Genomic DNA, 19,851 nt, shown 5'->3' with positions numbered 1-19,851 from the left:
CACTTCCAAAAAGAATCGGATTTCAAAAGTACTAATTTCGTTCTGATCCTTCCGATTAACAACCCTACTCTAGTGTATAGAGAAGATTTTATAGATTTTGGATAATGAATTTAGTACAATCTCGTATTTATAAATTCATGGTCTTGCAAATAGCATCAATCATATGACATAAATACGATCGCGACCATGTGTGTGTGTGTGTGTGTGTGTGTGTGTGTGAGAGAGAGAGAGAGAGAGAGAGAGAGAGAGAGAGAGAGAGAGAGAGAGAGAGAGAGAGCATAAGTTGTGGACATATTGACCATAATGAAACATATAATTATTTGCAGGTGGCTTCTTACTCTTGCTGCCGTAAGTAACAGGATGCGATTCACGATAGACAATGCTAAACAAACAACAGCTCGTGCTATAACACAACTAGACGTTGTAATAATTGGTCCAACATTATTAAATTCTGCTAAGCAAACAGATTTTCGAACATCTTCAAGTCCTGAAAAGAACACGACGTGTTGTAAAATGGCATATTTATCTAACTATTTGGTTTGATTGATTGTGGAATAATGTAGTAGTACAATGTAAGCAACAAGAGAAAGAGAGAATACACAGAACAACAAACAAAATACGTAGAAAGATAACTGTGGCTTATTTTTCGGGGAGGGAGATATTCTATTATATAGGTGTACAAAACCACCGAAAGTTATAACTGAGTTACAGATGGAAGTTACGTAGGACTTACATTTCCACTAACACTATAGAATAGACATGGGAAGTTAATAAACTAGTGGGAAGTTGAGAATCATCAAGTGATTATATTAGGAAACCCCACATGTAATTTAGAGTGAGAACTTAACAATGCATGATCATGTGAATAGATGTACGATCCTGGGGGTAATTTCGTCTTTTCCGATGAAAAATCACCCAAACCGAAATTATCTCATTGTTCACACTGTGGCCATCCATCCAGGCAACAAGAAAGCCCATCTCATGGTTCCCGTGCGAAAACTGCAATTCGCCAGCTGGTGAGAGCTGCTCGAAGAAACCGGTGGTGCAAAGTGTGCAGTTCCTGAAGAATTTATTGCACGTGAAGATTGTGTTGAGCTCGACGAATCTGTTGATTTGATCGAGGTGAAAAAACGGGATCATCGCAGACGAGTATAACGGAGTTTTATCGTTCAACGAAAGGCGTTAAGGCTGAGGAGAATGTAGATTAGACTAGTGTTGGTTCGAGTTCGACATTTTCAAAGTCTGCGAGGCGCCATCTTTTATTTGGTTAATTACTTAATTCTGTTTATGGTAACTTGGCCCACACGAATTTCTTGGTGGGGTATGATCTTGTGAAGCAGACGGTGTCGTTTAAGCCCACTGATTGTGCCAAATATTAATTTGATTAATGTATGAGTTCCATTCCATTAGGGGGAATATTTTATTAACTGGAGATCTATGTATTTAATTGATAAATGATATAAAATTTTAGTATATTGGAATATTTTTATACTATGCTATTTTTGTACTACAATATTTGAAGATTTTAGTTTCCATTTTTTTTTATAATAATAATAATAATAATAATAATAATAATAATAATAATAATAATAATAATAATAATAATAATAATAATAATAATAATAATAATAATAATAATAATAATAATAATAATAATAATAATAATAATAATAATAATAATAATAATAATAATAATAATAATAATAATAATAATAATAATAATAATAATAATAATAATAATAATAATAATAATAATAATAATAATAATAATAATAATAATAATAATAATAATAATAATAATAATAATAATAAGAAGAAGAAGAAAAAAAAATGCAGGATTTGTGTGAATTAAATCGTAAAAACTATTCAATCAAAAGTATTTATCAATACACTGTCTACAGACTTTTTCGTTTCAATCAAAGCTATTTACTCTGTCTTACATACTCTCTCTCCTTTCAATCAATCAATCAAAGTAAAACTATTTATCATCCAGAACTCTTCTTCGCCGCAGCAGCAGTCTTCGTCTTCGCCGCAGCACCAGTCTTCGCCGCCGCAGCACCACCTCCAGCAGCAGTCTCCATCCTCCGCAGCACCACCTCCAGCAGCAGTCTCCATCCTCCAGTCAGTGGTTTCCTCCATCAAGTCAATGACACTCTGTTTCAGCTTCTCCATTTCTTCCGTACGTAGCCGAAAAACGAACACACATTTACGATTTACCCGCAAAAAAATAATAAATTACATTCTTAAATAAAGTTTAAGCATAAAATAGATATATAAATGAAAATGTTAATTTTTTCCCATTTTGATATTTAGAATTGGATTTGCCTCCAAAATTATCCAACTCATCATTCACATCATCTATTTTACAAGTGTTAGGAGAATGCTAAGAATATTTTGTTATGATATGGATTCTTGAATGATTACAAATGAATGTCTCTACTCCTATTTATACAAATCCACCTCCTTAATGGACGGTGGCCGTGATTAATTTGATCTAATGGTCAGGAATTATTCTCACTCCAAATAAATCCTACAAATATCAACAAAAGAGGTTTTTAGAAAGTCTTTTAGAATCTTATAAGAATCTCTACAATTTTGCTATACGAAACCAAACCGAACCCAAAAATTGAAATCAAAACCGAAATTAAACCCAAACACAAAACTGAAACCAGAACGAAACCAAAATCGAAAACCAAAAATCGAAAGCGAAACCAAAACAAAAAAACTTGGGCCTAATTTAACCGTCAGCCATTGAAAAATGGCAAATTGCTTGAACGGTCGTACTTAGCATCTTTGAACCGTGGAAAGTGGCAAATTGCTCGCTCAAAATAGACGACATGTAACATCAGTGTCCCTATGAGTCTACCTGTACCCGCTTCTAAGGATGGAAATCAGTGCATAATTTATGAATTCAATTGGTCTCGATCCAATAGTTTTCAATTTTAGAACATGTTTCATTCTAAATTTCGAAAGAGGGGTGGCTAGAACTAATACCAAAATTTGCTTACTTTAATACCACTAAAAAAATAATTAGATAATAAATAGTAAATGACATAAATACCCATAATGAAAATCAAAACCAAAATACATTACAAATCTCATTTTTCTTTCTTCAATACCAAACACACAAACCCCCCTCAAACCCATCTCCCTCTTCACAAACCCCTCACCTTCTCCTTCTTCTTCTTCTTCTTCCTACCAACAAACCCTCTTAAAAAATCTCAAAACTAAAGAAATCAAAACCTTACAAAACTTGCAAAATGGAGTCAAATGACAATAAAATGGTAGTTTACGAGCAAGGAGAACTCATTAAGGTATGTATCCATGTCTTTTTGAGCTTAAAAGTCAATTTTGAAGATTTTTGTTTTTTAAACCTGCCATAGATTTTCGACACATACAAGTCGAATTTTTGGTAAATTTTCGACACCAACTTGTCGAAAATTGTATTTAAAAGAAAAAAAAAAAGGAAAAACCAAATTCAGCATATACATGTCGAAAATTTGAGAAATTAGGACATGTATGTGTCGAATTTGGTTTTTTTTTTTTTTTTTTTTTTTTTTTTTAAATACAATTTTCGACAAGTTGGTGTCGGAAATTGACCAAAAATTCGACATGTATGTGTCGAAAACAGTAGGCGAATTTAAAAAAAAAAACTAAAAAATCGAATTTGAAGCTAAAAAAAGACATGAATACATATTTTAATGAGTTCTCCTTGTATGTAAACCACCATTTTATTGTCTTGTGACTCCATTTTATAAGTTTTGTGAGGTTTTGCTTTTTTTGAATTTTGAGATTTTTTGTATGGTTTTTTGTAAGTAGGACTGGCAATCGGGCCATGTAAGCCGAACTTGGGTTGACTCAAGCTCATATACCATCGGACTTCGTTATTATAGGCTCAAACTCACTTATCATCGGGCCTCATTAGTGCAGGCTCAAACTCGGCTCATGTATTTTTTCGGGTTTCGGGTTTCGGGTTTATATCGGGTCCTATTACTATATAAAATAATGAGTAAGAAAAATTATAAAAATATGTGATAAACAAGATTTACCTTCATTAAAGCCAATCCATAAAAACTTAAACGATATTTGCAAGTTATTGGAAAAACTTAAAAACAAGACCAAAAGAAGTAAATAGATTAGTAACTCTTGTTATTGGAAATGTTTTATATACTCAAATCTCGGTGGAAATTTCAGCAATTGGATTTCAGTGTTGTTTTGCGTTTGATTCCTATTTTACTTATTGCCACCGCCACCGCTACCACTTAATTCCTTTCATTTTGTAAAATAAAATAATCTTATACGATTGTATGTTGTCATAGCATTAAAATAATAAATATATTATATATTTAATTATTAACCTAATCGGCCGGGCCTTATTCAGGTTGAGCTATAGTAGGCTCAAACTCGGCTCATAAATAAGTCGGGTTTAATAAAATGGCTCAAACTCGGTCCGGCTCACTAATAAGTATGCACGACTCAAATATAATCGGGCCTAGCCATCGGGCTTCGGTTAGGCCCGGCTCAGTTGCCGGTCCTATTTGTAAAAAGATGAAGAAGAAGAGAGGGTTGGGTTTGGGTTTGGGTGAGAAGAAGAGAGGGTTAGGGTTCGGGTTTGGGGTAGAAGAAGAGAGGTTTAGGGTTTGGGTTTGGGTTTGGGAGAGAAGAAGAGAGTTTTTTAAGTTTTGGTACTGAAATGAAGGAAAAAAAAAATTTGTATTAATTGTATTTTGTTTGGTAAGGGGTATTCTATTAAAAATAAATATATGTGGTATTAATCTAAGAAAGCAATTTAAAAACTTCTCTACAATATGGTATTAAACTTGGTGGTATTGAAGTGAGAAAATCTTGATATTAGTTCTAGCCACCCCTTCGAAAATTCCAGTTCTCAATATATATTTTTACTTTCATTTAGAACAAACTGGAATACATATTAAATTTCAATTTCCACACCGATTTTAAGTTCCGAAAATATTTCGGATTATATTATAAAAATTATACTTACAATATCAATATGATTATGTACTTTAACTTTTAGGTGACTAAAATTTTTAGAAATTCCAAATCCCGTCACTTCCAATTCAAAATTTCCAATGTTGGAACAAGTTTGTTCAATCTAATTTCCGGAAAAAAAAAAAAAAGGATTTTTTCGAAAGTACTAATTTCGTTCTGATTTTTTCGATTAATAACCCTACTATATAGATATAGGGCCTTTTTGGTTGGGTAGTTTGGATAGATAGCTATAGAATATGGGATATGTAATACTGAGACTAAATTGTTGATTCGCAATAATTAATACCTCCTTTGGTTGGAGTTATAGGACTTAAACTAATAATCTATGCACTAACAATATCATGTTTTCTTTGTTTGATCAAACTGTTTTATGTGGGTTTATTGGCAAAATTACTGTGTTGCCTTTAAAATATATTTGATGTTGATAAATATTGCAAACACAAAAGATAATAGACTTTGTTTGCAAATACAAAATTATAGCTACAATCACATTAAAAAAACTCCCACAAAAGGTTGTATACGATGGAGATACTAAAAATTCCCATACAAATTTAAATTTCATAGAAAGGGCATCTCTTAGATCTTCAAAAAATACAAACAAATAGATTGGATTTTCATATGTTCATTACCACATTTTCAAGAATAAAAAAAAATGGCTCCACTTGTAGTTGTGTACTCCTCTCCAAAGAAGGTACTTTTTCTATATCTAATCTTCTTCACTTCAATATTCATTTCTTCTGCCAATCAAAACCAACAACAGCCACAAAAAAATTAAGAATGTTGTTAGATTTAGAAGATGATGGTGAAAGTAATCAGCCAATCACTATCAAGAAAAAAAACCCACTTCTTCTTCTTTTTCAAATAGCAAAAGAAGCTTTTTCAACCAAGAACAAAACCAAACTCATTAAGCCCACTGCAACTCCATCAAAAAATCAAAAAAAGCTAATCAAAACCACCATTAATGCTAAGCAAACAGCAACACAACAAGACGTTGTAATAATTGGTCCAACATTATTAAATTATGCTAAGCAAACAGATTTTTCCGAACATCTTCAAGTCCTGAAAAGAACACGACGAGAAGGAATATTGATTTAAAAACATGAAGAACATATAATAAAATCGTCTTTCCACAAAACGACAGTATTAAACGGATTAGGGTTTTAACAGTCGCTAATTTGCTAGCCTTGGTTTTTCTAAGTACTACATTTTCCAGAAACAATCGTAAACTTAATTAAGGGGAAAGAAATAATATAGTACCTTTCTGGAGAATGTTATCAGGGATGTTGATAAGTGGGTATAGGCACACCTGATTCCGCACTCAGTTTCGTGTAAGCATTTTGCAATCTTTGAGTGACGGGTCCCACTCTACCATCGCCAACCGTCCGCCCATCGATTTTAAGGACCTAATATGGTTAAGACCAATATATATCATTAACATCAATACTACCAACTCAAGCAAGTAACATTGGGCAATAATGCTTTAATTTTAATGACTCACCGGACTCAGTTCTCCCATGGTGCCTGTAGTGAAAACCTGCATCAAGTAGATAATTCCATTTATTATGCATATTAGAAACGAGGATTAAGCACAAAGGTTTTTTTAGAGGAAAAAACGACTGGTAAACTATGTTCCGCATTTCTTAAAAGGGAGTGACGGAAAATAATGACTGATGAAAGTCATGCTTCACAACGAGGGGAAAGAAACGATTGTCCAAATCATGCATCATTCGACCTGAATCGTCGTAACTAGCGGTGTGTTATACAAGACTCTTATATTTTAGAAGTCGATCATTTTTTTTTTAAATTTCTTCCCCGGATTATTCTTTTTGAAGTTCTTAAAGCCGAGGGCTAATGGACATTCACTGTGGTTATGGGTATACCATTAGTGGATATTGCTGTATCGGGAATATTTTTTATCTTTTAAATTAATATATTGGAGAATGTAACAAAATTGACCTCATCTGCAGTATGAAACTCTGATATACTGATACGCCGCTCCACTAAAACCAAGTTTTCCTTCACAGCAAGATCCATGACCTGCAAAATATGTATACAATTCTCTCGTAAAGCGTATTAAACCAGCAAACGTTCTTCAGTAGTTTGTTAATAAACATCAATACATACATAATATATATATATATATATATGTATATATATATATATATATATATATATATATATATATATATATTTCTGTAATGTAACTAAATACAAATGATGTTCTTACAGTAGCTCGCGTTATGCCGGGGAGACAATAATCACCATGAGGAGTCGCTAAATGGCCTTTCTTCACCAAAAACTGCAAATATCAGATGATTAATTTACCGTATGAATGAAATTCTGCGAAATCAACAAAAAGAATTGATAAAAAAATAATAAAGAAAATAATAAAGAAAATAGAAGAATAAAGAAAGTCAAATTTCAAATGAGATAGAAACTAACGGTTATTAACGTCGTATGTAAGTGTGGGAATGAAACAAGGAACCACAGCAAAATAATTCATTAATAAGACTCGTTTCGTTGGCACTTCAAGCAATGACCAAAGGCGAAAATAAGTATGCTATTTGCGAGTAATGATTTATTTTATTCAACATTTCATTGAGGCCTAGTAAATGATCTTACTATGTTTGTCGCGTTTGTTTCCGATACATAGCCATCTTTGTCAAGCATGATGGCGTCATCAGCATGTGAATTATTCCCTTCTATCTGTACTTACACGAAAGCGGCCAAGTCAAAATACTGATCGTAAATTTTTGAAGTAGGATAATACAACTTGATCGAGATCTTACCTTGGCAAGAATATTGTTGAGAAGGTTGTTGTGGTGAATTTTCGAATCCAAATTCTGCAAAATAGACCAACCGTTACTCATCTTATTGAAATTGAATGCAATTGTTTGCCTGACAAAAACTTACGATTTATAATCATATCAATGTCTTAAGTTTTGAGCATGGAAAAACACAAAGCGAACATGAAAGATTTAATCAACACATCAAAACATATATATCTATATGCACACACACACACACACACACACACATATATATATATATATATATATATATATATATATATATATATATATATATATATATATATATATATATATATATATATATATATATATATATATATATATATATATATATATATATATATACACGCATACATATATATGTAGCACGGGGGCTTACATTGGGTGAATTACGGCGTGTGCTAGCTGTCACCAAAGTAATACCCCTTGCATTGTCGTATACCGGTGGCTTCCATTCAGCAAGCACTACACAAGTACAAGATGGAAACTATAATCAACATACCCCTGATTTTGGTGTTTCATATAAACCAAAGCCATAGTGTAGCATGCTCGTATTTTTTGCTCTATGTATTGACACCAGACCGATATCCAGAAAGCTACGAGCAGCAATGCTCGTATTTTTACACAATCCTACAGCATATTTATAATGTCTTCATTTACGAATTGGATTTACCTACTAAAGTACATCCATAGTGGTTGAACGCCGGGCTCATTCCAGAAGTCACCTGCAAAACAGACAATTCAACGAACAACGTTTATTCGAACATTTCCTTTAGTGCATATGAAGATTGAAACATAAATATCAATTATTCAAATTCAAAAGCTCAACAATTCAAAACGGAACGAACCAAAGTAAGTGGAGAGCTGTAGGTACGTACCTTCTTTCCGCGAGTCAGTGTCAGCCTTATATGTGCGTTATCAAACATTCCGTTTCTTATCAGAGTTTTGAAAATCGCTTCCTTCACCTGCATAATATTGTACACAGAATCAGGATCGATGAGTAATTTCAAAGACTACATTCTATCGAGAGGTTAAAGGCTGAAGAAAATAATCATTATGTATAACAAAGCCAAGCTGTAGATGTGTGATGCATTTGGTAACAGATCACCTGTTCACGAGGTGGTACATTGCTGAAGGCCAAAGCTTTTGCAGAGTCAAACAACCTGGAAATTAAACACAACCCATGTTAGAAGGGTAAAATGCATAACCCCATTTGCTGACACTGACACATCGTTTCTTAATCATAGTACTTGTTGTCTAAAAACTTACCAACAGTTGAATCACATGGGAAACTTATTAGCTGTAGATCTTATTACGAAAAACAACAAATAAAGGATAAAGTTTCTTCGTCTACCTGTCTAAATGCTCCTCCAGTTTAAATATCTTCCCGTTATAAACTCGAAGACCCTCCCAAACTCCATCACCACCTTGGACAATTGAGTCAAACACCGAAACCTAAAGCATTCCATAATTAAAAATAAAGTATGAAGTTAATGAGGGTAAATGGAAGTATGAAATAGTGGGTCTGTTGCCATTATATATATCTCTGATTTTAAATTATCTTAAATTAACAGAAATGTTACCTTCGCACTTTCACGAGGCAAAATTTGATCACCAACCCAAGCAAGCAACTTCTCGTTGGCGGGAATTGGGAGATCTGGATGGAGGGGTACTTTAGTAATATGTCTGATATAGCGAAGAAGCAAGTTGTAGAAAGGTATGCTTTGCTCCAGCAAGTTGTACAAGGACGACGGAAATGGCTGAAAATTGAAACGAAGGTGCAGAAGCATGTTAAGCATGTCTGATAAATACATTTCATCAAAAAATAATGTAAGGTCGACTTTGACTGATGTGATATTGCAACATATGCAAGTTCCAACAGAAGAATGTGTAGAGACATCTTCACGCAATTCTAGACAGTAGATCATAATCCAATGCAACTTTACTTACTGAAGGGTACTTTCTTGGTGGATCGAAGCCTGTCGATTTGTGCGTACTTTTATACCAATAGGGTGCCCACAAGCCGTCAAATGGTCTTGGCCCAGCTTCCCATCTGAAAAAGGAAGATGTTTTATGAAGGTTGAGTACTTGAATTACGATAAATTACATTCTTGAATAGTTTTTGACTTACTTGAGCATTGCAGCTTGAAATGGAATTCCAAGATCATCACACAGACCACGCAAAGTAGCCTACAAGGGGAAGACACAAGACAAATTTATCACTAATAGCATAAACACGACTCTGATCTAACATCCTTTAAATACATGTTTTACGAGATTAATTATCTAGCTATCCAGATTTGGTCCTTGCATATACACAGATGTGAGAGTTAAATAATTATCACCAAATAAGCAGACAACAATACACGACTACCAGGTCAGTGAATTAGGGAGGAATCATAGAATTCAAGCTTATTGATATTTCATTCTATATCGAAATGAAAAATATTTTGATTTTGGAAATAATGTCCGAACCTCGGGATCTTGTCGCAGAAAGTCTGAATCAATGACAGGAGGGGGTTTTCCTTCTTGACACAGCTCGCTGTAAATGGAGACCATGCTAGCATACCCCAGATCAATAAATGATGGTGGAACAACCTTGTCATAGGATGTCTGAAATGTAAAATCAGTGGAACGGGAGATAAATTGAAGTGCGTAAAAAGTGTAAGAGTGTATAGAAATATATATATACATGTGTGTGTATGTACATACGTATATGTCTATACAGATGTAACGAGTTAATTTACCAACACGTCGAGGGGATTCCTTATCAATATGCAATGCTTTCCTTTCTTCATTAACTCGTCTGTTAGACCAGGCAGACGTTGACTAGCAATATGCTGCAGATGTTTAAAAGAAGAAAGAAAGCTTTTAATGGAATTTGTGATTTTAGTTGAGATCACAAGCTTTTAATCGCCTGGATTAAAGCTCGGATGTTTCCTTCCTAAAAAGTAACGTATTCGAATTAGATGATGGTATACTTGAGGGATGACGACTTACCTTACAGAATCTATACTTCTTTTTTCCAGGGCCGAAAATGATCTCTCGGACGACTTTATTTCCATCTGATTCCTATTCATACCAGGAAGTAATATTACATAGGTTAAATGGTACACACAATGTGCTTTTTTGGAAATAAAAGAACGAACAAGACATTTACCAAAAACCATAAATGCAATAGCAACAAAATCCCCTGGCAGAATTACATTACACCAAAATAAAATTACGGGAAAATAAAAGTCAAAATATGATTACGGGAAAATTGATTCTACAAATTTTAGTTGCTTATTTGGATTCAGCACCGAGAATAACATTGAAAAAATCATTAGAAGAAAAATTATATTTGGGCAGCCAAAGTAGCTACTCACTTACAGATGTCAAAAGACTGAGAATACCATGACACTAGAACATGAGTTAATAGAGAGTGAAAATATAGGTCCTATGAGAATACAGTAGAGGTCTCGTTTGGTTGCCAAGATAAGATTAAATAATCTAATGAAAACCCAATTATTTCATCGGACCCCGTGACGTCCAACTAAAAAGCTCCCTCAAAAGCAAGATAAGGCAAAATAAGCCATGATAACATAATATTTGCGGGCAAGTTATTGGGGATACCATACATCAAACAGAGTCCAATTACTTAGTTAATCATGGCTAATCTCCCCAAGCAAACGAGGCCTAAGTATGGTTTTATGAAATTCTGTTAAAAACTCAAGCGCTAAAAATAATGGAAGCAAACAAGGTTAATCTACTTGTGCAGATTGTTTATTCAACCTACCGTTTTCGACAGGAGTTCTTCTTTGTAAGGCCTTTCAGCTCCCGTCACACGCAAAAAGTTCGGATACAGCGGTTCGTCGAGCACTTCCATATCATCTCTCTGGCAAAATGAAAGATCATAAGTTTCTCATTCATAAGCTAAATTTAACATTCATGCTCATATTAATTTACGAATAATCTAGCAATCTAAAAAAAAAAAAAAAAAAACAAACAAACACTAGAACAAATCATAATATCTTTACCTGAGAAAATGAATACATGAGGCTTGTACTTACAGACCTCGGCGAAGACCACAAGTGTATCACCTCCACTTCTCTCTCCTCCCCCATTTTCAACTCTTACCTTAAAAATAATAAATAAAACCCTGAATTTCCCAAATTAAATCCGATCGTCAGAATACGTGATGAAGATGGGTATAAATAATTAAAAAAAAAAAATCAATCGAGATGTGAATTACGAAAGTCTACTCCCAACGTAAATTATACAACTGGCAATTTAGTAATTTAAAAATAGTGCACACAGAGGCAAATAAAAAAGCTGGTGCTAACTTCTAATTTCAGAAAATTGTTGCCGCCATTGTCACTCTCGCCCCACCTTCTTCGGATAGGAATCGAATATTTCCACAAAGAGATGGTTTTTATTTCATTACGGTGGGTGTTGTGATTCAGTGGCAAGCGGTAATTTTCGACATTTTCCGCCGATTTCGCACCAACACGGTTGGTGATTGGGACAAAATTCGGAGGTGGGATTCTTCGGATTTTGTACGAAGAACACGTGAGCAGTGTCAATTTTTGATAATACTTCCATGAAAATATGACGTCACGTTTTTTGTGGGAAGAAGAGTCGTACTGTGTTGGAAATGGGAAAGTTTTGCTGAACTAAAACTGCTTTTCGGACCACACTATTTTTTTAGCGGTGAGAAAAAAATCGAAAATTGAAAATCGAAAATCGAAAATCAAAATCAAAATCAGCTCAAACTCGAATTTACACTTATTTCAAACCCTTTAAATCATAATTTGACATCAATTTTATGAACCAATTATGGGATTTTTAGCTCGAAAGTCTATTTTGGCTAAGTTAGTAGTTTTATATACGACTCGGTCTAGCATTCTCCTTTTTAAGTTTTCTTATAATTAACTCCAACCATGCCATGTATAGTCTGAAATGTCCTTTTTATATAGAATTATAATTACACTTCAGTTCCATTTTATAAGGGGGAAATATGCAAAACTCCTCTCAAATAAAAAATATTATGAGTTAAACTCATTTGACTTTTAAGACTTTTGCACACACCCAAAGTCCAATATTAATTAGTGAAACCCCCCTTAACAACTGTGATAAGACGAAACTACCCTTATCAGTAGTTTTTTAAAATAATTGCAATATTTATTTTCCATAACCGTCTCACGTGATTGTAGAATTACATTAATTCTCTATTTATATCTTCCATATCTCTCTCTTTTGTTCTCTCTCTTTTTCACGCAACTTCTCTCTCTTTTTTTCTTCTTCAGATCCGTAATCCTCCACCACTCGCCAATGGACACCACTCAGCCGCACATGGCGCCGGCGCCGGGTTTTGATTCTCTTTCCGAAGAGCGGACGAAAAAAGAGAAAAATCAAGTTTTTGAGACGTAGCAGTTTTCGTGCAGAGGCCAGATAGGAAGATCTAACCGTCGGATGGGGTTGATATTTTTATACAGGATTTTTAACACAACAATATAACCTATGAACGGTGGAGATCAGAATCAGAATTCTCTAAATATAGATCGGATCTTAAAACTCGCTGCTGATTTTTGTTACTGAATAATTCAGGGCAGCTAGATTGGACGCGTTTTCGTGCAATTGAACCGTCGGATATGGCCGAAATTTGGATAGAGTACTCAGAGTATATATTTTTATATACTGTACGGAGGAGATTGAATTTGGTGCCTTCTAGCTCCGAATATAAATTGTGAAAGTATCACAATTTGGTGAGTTTTTTTTTTCATATTTTAGTCTTCACTTTTAGAGATTTTCCATTTAAAATTTTTTGGGGTCATTTGTGTTTGATTTTGATATTCCAATTATTGTTAATTAGGCATTTTTTTTTGTTGAAAAGATGCAGTTTGAGCATTACTGCATATCCGATGAGAAAACTTCGGAATAAATGGTGGCGGTGGCTATGAAATGCACTAATGAAAATGGAGCAACTTGCAAGCCAAATGACAAGAATTAGTTTTTTAGTCATATATGATCACGTATATAGTCATATTTAAGTTTGGTAATTGCTTCTATGTGCTTCGATTTCTAATGTGAACAATTAGGTTCAGATTTGAGCAGCAACAATAACATGATAATAATCATATTCGAATACGACTATTGTTGAATATAGTCATATTCGAATATGTTCTATCATCTCGTTTCAAGATTCAAATTGTGAGTTTTTTTTTTTTTAGATGTTTATTGGATTGTTTTCTTAAATAATAGGCAATCTTCGTTTTTTTATATAATTTGGTAACCATGATTGTACTAGACTATATAATCAGAATTTTAAATTAAAAATGTAAAAAACTACAATATAAATCAAGAATATGACTAAAGTAGATATAGTCACATATAGTCATATTAGACTATAGTCATATTCAACTATAGTCACATTCGGCGTAGTAAACCTGTCGAGAAAAAAAATTATTTTTTTTCGAAAAAAAATTAAAAAAAAAATTATTAAAAAAGAATAGAAAATGAATAAAATAAAAAGCTAAATAAAGTACGAAAATAATATATATATATATATATATATATATATATATATATATATATATATATATATATATATATATATATATATATATATATATATATATTATTTTATTTTATTTTTTAATTTGGTAGCTGATTTTTAGGGATAGTTAATTAACACAAGGGTAATATTGAGAATAAAATTTCTAGGAGTTATCACAAAGAAAGATTTAAAGGGTGGATGTATCACCATTTCTTAGCTATATGAGGGACTTATTGCTTATGACCCCTTTTAAAAAATGTTACTAGTCATAAAAATGTGTTCTAATGAAACAAGTTACAATACTTATTTATTTATTTATTTCCCTCAAAATGCTTTTCAATATTTATTTCCGGCCTTTCTCCATGAGTAGGGGCAGAGGTGTGGATTGGAAGAGCCATCAGAATTGTCGCAGTAGCAAGCAGCAACAACATCGGTAGCATCAACAATTTCAACATCGTGATTCTCCATTTCGAAAAGTTGAGGCAAGAAATTTGTTCTTTCACCTTAAGACAAAATTGTCTCGCAACAGTGCTTTGGTTTTTGGCAACTGTCTCCCATGATACAACGACTTTCAGTTCCAATAGAGTAGCACAACAACTGTTGGAACACAGCGAACGAAAAGACATTTTGGACTTTATGACACGAATGAAAGATTATGCAGAAATGTGCTTATGAATGCTTGAATTGAGTGCGTTTGCTGGAAAACTAGGGCCATATTTATAGTTTTCAGAAGTTGTATTCCAATGTCACAACACATGGAAAAAGAAGGGCCGAAAAGATGTTATGCCTTTTCGGAGGGATTAAACACCAATTCGTGTTTAAACTGTCACCTATTCGTATGAATAGGCACCTACTTGGCGCACTGACCGAGAGACACATCCGCCTAAGTGCGATGATGTCATCTTTGTGCAAATGTCGCGCTCGGGTTGGCTAGAATAAATAAATTCAATTTTAATTATTAAGCCCAAAAACTTAATTAAACTTGGTCCAAAGCAGGCTCAACTCCAAACCAAACAATCCCGAAGCTCTACAATCCACGGGCTCGGTCCGGGCGGGCAGCAACGCACTTAAGCCCACACTTGATTACACCTCTAGCTATCCACTTCTAGCTATCCACTTAACACCATCTAAAGTGCTCACATTAATGCTCTTTTTCCGATGTGGGGTAGTTGACTTCCCACCTCCCACCAAGCTATTTGTGCTCACTTTAGCTTTTTGAAGTAGTTAAGTTTGTGCATTAGTTACTCATTTATCCCATTGTAAATAGGGATTATTAGTGAAAACCCCCCAACACATTTAGTTATATTAGGATGGATATAAGATCATTTTGCATATTAGTGAAAACCCCCTCATTATATATTTTAATTTACCATAAATTCGAATTTTAGGGATATCTCTATATTACCCTTAATTATCATTAAACCCTATTTTTTTTCCCTCACTTCTCTTCACCACCCGCGTCTCTCTTTTTCTCTCCCTCGCTACAGATCTGCACCTCCGCCACGCAGCCTCTCCCCCACCCCCGGCTCACGATCTTCTATATTTTTTGTCATCCCTCTTCTTCTCTCCCAATAGCCTTTTTATGTGCGAATTTCATGGTCAATGGCAATTATGAAGAAGATGACGAAGTTTCTTCTCCAATCCATTTCTCCGCCGTTTTTTTGGGAACAACTTCCAGTGTCACATGACTCCAATCCAACGCCGACGACATCTTAGTCTTCATGATGGTGTAACACCGGTGACGACGAGATCCGGATCGAAGCAAACGAGATTATTTAGGTTTGTCTGTCAAATTCCTTCATCATTTAATTATTTTTATTTTGCAACTGATTGATTTTTTAGATTAATTGTTATAATGTTGTTGTCTTGATTCAATTGTCAAATTACAGTATGATTCGATTTCTATCATGCCTTATTTGTGAATAATTTTGTGATTTGAGTCTTGCGTTTGTTTGAATAGAAATTCAGCAATTTGTTGATGTTATTACATATTTTGGATATTATTGTGTGTTCTGATTTGAATTTTTATTGAATCGTTTTGTGTTTGTCTTTATTTATGAAATAGTTGTGGACATCGGGATTATTTTATGCATAGCACATTCGAAATCTACGAAGATCTGTGGAAGAAAACTCTTATGATCGGAGTTGTATCTTGGCCATATCTCTGGAAGAAAACTCCTATCTCAGCCATGGCAAAGTAGAAGAAATGAATTTATAGAAGTTTTCTCTAAAATTGGAGTTGTTTATTTTGTAGTCGATTTTGTAAATTTGTAGTTGTTTTCGATTTTTGTAGTTGTTTTTGACAATTTGTAGTTGTTTTTGACAATTTGTAGTTGTTTTTGATAATTTTTAGTTGATTTCATTAAACAACTAGATTTTATTGTTGTTTTCAATATTTTATAGGTGATTTCAATTTTTTTATAGTTGATTTCTTTAATTTTTAGTTGATCTTATTTGGTAAACTTGCCATTGAAAACAACTATTTTTTATGGTTGTTTTAGAGTTTTCTTAAAGTTGATTCGGAGAAAAAACGAGAAAAAAAAATAGTTGTTTTCGGTAAATTTATAGTTGATTATGAACAAAATAATCAAAAAGAAAAATAAAATTTTAGTTGTTTAAGAAATATTGTAGTTGTTTTCAAAAAAATTATAGTTTTTTCGGAAATTTTATAGTTGGTTTCGAAAATATTATAATTGATTAGCAAACCCAATAGCAGGGAAAAAAAAGATTAATTTTTTTTATGTAAAGAATATTTTTTAAATAAATATTTTTAAAAAAAATAAATAAAAAAATAAACGAAAATTATAATTAAAAAAAATTAAGAAGTCATTAAAGTAGTGGTAATGAATAGTAGGAGGGTAAATTTGGGATAAGAGAAAAACTGGACCTATCACTAATAAGGAAAAAGGGGCTGGATCCATTCTTATTAAAAAAATGCTATAAGGGGTTTTCACTAATTGTCCCTTGTAAATTTGAGTAATTAAGTACACCACGATAATCTAACCGAAGTGCAGATTATATTTCCATCATTTATTACTCTATTTAAATACGGAATCATAAAACATTTCAGCATAAATTACTGGCCGAAAGATATAAGCCAATTGTGAGGAGATAAAAGAGGACCAGGAAGAGAAAGAGGAGAAAGAGAAGGATAACAACAAAGAAGACGAGAAAGAAGAGGAAATAGGACAAGGCGAAAATGAGGAGAATCATGAAGAAGAACAGGAGGTGGAGGAGATGACTCATGTTTATATTTATGGTAATTTATGTTATTTGTAAATGTTACATAATTATTAGTTATATTTTTTGTATTTTATATATAAATGAAGAAATAATACAATTCAACTCCCAACGTCATTAAATATATACATGATTAAGTGAGATAACATAATTGAAAAATTAAACTTATTAAGAATTATACAATTTTACTTATTAAATATATAATTTTTATAATTCCATTTTGTAGAACCTTATATTAACAATGAATATTTTATTACAACGACGACGTTTTAAAGATAAACATTCTTAATTTGGAGCATGAGATAAGTGAGAACTATTTTTAGATGTGAGTTATATACTAGATGATAAAAGTGGAAATAGGGATGGCAATGGGTATGGGTATGCTGGGTCTTAGACTCGGAATCGATCCGTTTGGGGCGGGTCTGGGTAAGCTAAATGGTTTTGGGGTGGGTAATGGATTTAAGTTTCTAGAATCGGATGGTTTGGGTCGGATTACGGGTCTTATTGGAACCGATCCAGAACCGATCCGTATAAATATATATATTTTATATTTAATCTATATATAAAAATTAATTTACGATTTCATTTATCAAACTTTCAATTTTCATCGCGTCTATTCTCGTTTACCCATTTTTCACAATTTCATTTTTTTGAATTTCATTTCTCGTAAGTAAAATCTATCCGACCACCGTTAGCCGTCTTGCCTTTTGAACTTTACTTATTATAGAAGTCAAATATAATTAATTATATAATTTTATTATTCAAATTATATCGCTTGTAGAAGTATTTTAAAATATTGTAATTTAATTTTTAGATTATTTTGTTAAAATATAGAAGGAAAATATCATGAAAGTTAAAAAATAAAAAAATAAAAATTTATGTTAACGGGTTTAGCGGGTCTGTCGGGTTAGAACCGTTTAATTCGGATATGGGTTGGGGCAGGTCTGGGTCTAAGCTGAACTAGGTTGGGGCGGATTTGGGTTTTATATATTTTTCATGGGTCAGGTCTTGGGTTTAGGCAAACCCGACCCAGAACCGACCGTTGCCATCCCTAAGTGGGAATGTGGTATAGGAACGTACTGCTTGAGGAGAGATTATAGAGCATCCATTGTAGATACTATTAGGGGTGGTGATAATCGAGGTATGTGAGTCGAGCTTTGATTTATATACCCAAACTCGAAACTTAAATTCACATCATCAAACTTTATAGTTATATGCCCAAACTGGACTCTTATGTTATCTCGAGTTTCAGGTTTATGTCGGGCTTATGAAACTAACATATGTTTATCATTGTAGACAGAGTTACACATTGCATAAAGAATGGACTAATTTTACTTAATACACAATATACATATTAATTTCATGTAAAATAATTAAATTTTCAAATATTTGTAATATAGCATAAACTATTTTTTTTATCAAGAAATGCTATATGATTATTTTAAAGAAAAAAAATTGAATGCCTTTTGCAAATCAGAGAATTGATTCGAATCAATGGAAATATAAATATTGATTATGTTAAAAAAATTGAATTATTTAAAGTACTTCTAATATGAGTTTCATAAGAATTTCAATTGAGGAGTGATTGAGTGTCATTTCCAATCCTCATTCAATATGTTATGCTTATAAGTTATAACTCTTGTCAAGTAGTACTATTGGTTTTAAAATAATACTAATAAATATGTCAAATAATAAATTAATAAATATTTAAACTATTTATTTAATCGATTTCAATTTGGGTCGAGCCATATCGAGTTCAAATTCAACTATTCTCACCATTAATTAGATGTGACTAAAATAAAATCAGATCGACTAAATATTTATTTAATCCGGTTTGATTTGGGTTGAGTCGTAATGAGCTGCAAGCCTGAAATTCAACTATTTCCAAAAATTAACTAGGCGTGAAGTAGAATAAAATCAGATCCAATAAATATTTAAATTATTTATTGAATCGGATTTGATTTCGGTTGAGTCGTAGTGAGCTAAAATTCAACAATTTCCGAAAATTAACTAGGTGTGAGTAGAATAAAATCAGATCGACTAAATATTTAAATTATTTACTTAATCGGGTTTGATTTGGGTTGAGTCGCAGCAGCGAGCTAAAATTCAACTATTTCCAATAATTTACTAGGTTCGGCTAAAATAAAATCCGATCCAACGGTAATTTCGAGTGCACTAAATTGACATTCCTAAATGGCATCACCACGTTAGTAGAGAGAGTAGAGAGCATATTTCTTTTGGAATATGTCA

The 19,851-nt window shown here is 32.9% G+C and overlaps 1 protein-coding gene across 6 annotated transcripts; it reads right to left on the bottom strand.

The window, feature by feature from the left end:
• Positions 1 to 279: 279 nt before the first annotated feature.
• LOC105969738 (branched-chain-amino-acid aminotransferase-like protein 1) lies at positions 280 to 12,517 on the bottom strand. 6 transcript variants are annotated; one of them, XR_016029030.1, is made up of 22 exons: positions 12,149 to 12,517; positions 11,843 to 11,942; positions 11,602 to 11,700; positions 10,824 to 10,895; positions 10,571 to 10,663; positions 10,299 to 10,436; positions 9,955 to 10,013; positions 9,774 to 9,876; positions 9,407 to 9,583; positions 9,178 to 9,278; positions 8,932 to 8,986; positions 8,702 to 8,788; positions 8,497 to 8,548; positions 8,203 to 8,288; positions 7,800 to 7,853; positions 7,633 to 7,716; positions 7,238 to 7,309; positions 6,967 to 7,047; positions 6,509 to 6,544; positions 6,268 to 6,413; positions 5,976 to 6,069; positions 280 to 382 (listed from the first exon to the last, which is right to left on the bottom strand). XR_016029030.1 is itself a non-coding variant. In XM_088811590.1 (21 exons), exons 2-20 carry the CDS (start codon positions 11,927 to 11,929, stop codon positions 6,285 to 6,287), a joined length of 1,665 nt encoding a protein of 554 aa, XP_088667716.1. In that variant the 5' UTR covers positions 11,930 to 11,964; positions 12,149 to 12,480; the 3' UTR covers positions 280 to 487; positions 6,268 to 6,284. The 6 variants fall into 6 exon arrangements, 4 of the variants coding, with proteins under 4 accessions (XP_088667716.1, XP_088667707.1, XP_088667717.1 ...); XR_016029029.1 differs by having other exon boundaries at positions 11,843 to 11,964; positions 12,149 to 12,480; XM_088811590.1 differs by lacking the exon at positions 5,976 to 6,069 and having other exon boundaries at positions 280 to 487; positions 11,843 to 11,964; positions 12,149 to 12,480.
• Between the last annotated feature and the right edge of the window lie 7,334 nt (positions 12,518 to 19,851).

The sequence above is a fragment of the Erythranthe guttata genome, chromosome 2 (genome assembly GCF_056151865.1).
Source record: "Erythranthe guttata isolate IM_541 chromosome 2, IM_541, whole genome shotgun sequence".
NCBI classification, from domain to species: Eukaryota; Viridiplantae; Streptophyta; class Magnoliopsida; order Lamiales; family Phrymaceae; genus Erythranthe; species Erythranthe guttata.
Note: the sequence above shows the minus strand (reverse complement) of the source record. Positions and strands in the feature narration are given on the sequence as shown.

Bases quoted from the DNA above. Each gene is read 5' to 3' on its own strand.
- LOC105969738 (XM_088811590.1), bottom strand. From the start codon at position 11,929: ATGGGGGAGGAGAGAGAAGTGGAGGTGATACACTTGTGGTCTTCGCCG. The intron at 9,279-9,406 runs GTAACATTTCTG...GGAATGCTTTAG, and splicing joins TGCCTCGTGAAAGTGCGAAG to GTTTCGGTGTTTGACTCAAT. The intron at 8,789-8,931 runs GTGATCTGTTAC...AATATTATGCAG, and splicing joins ATGTACCACCTCGTGAACAG to GTGAAGGAAGCGATTTTCAA.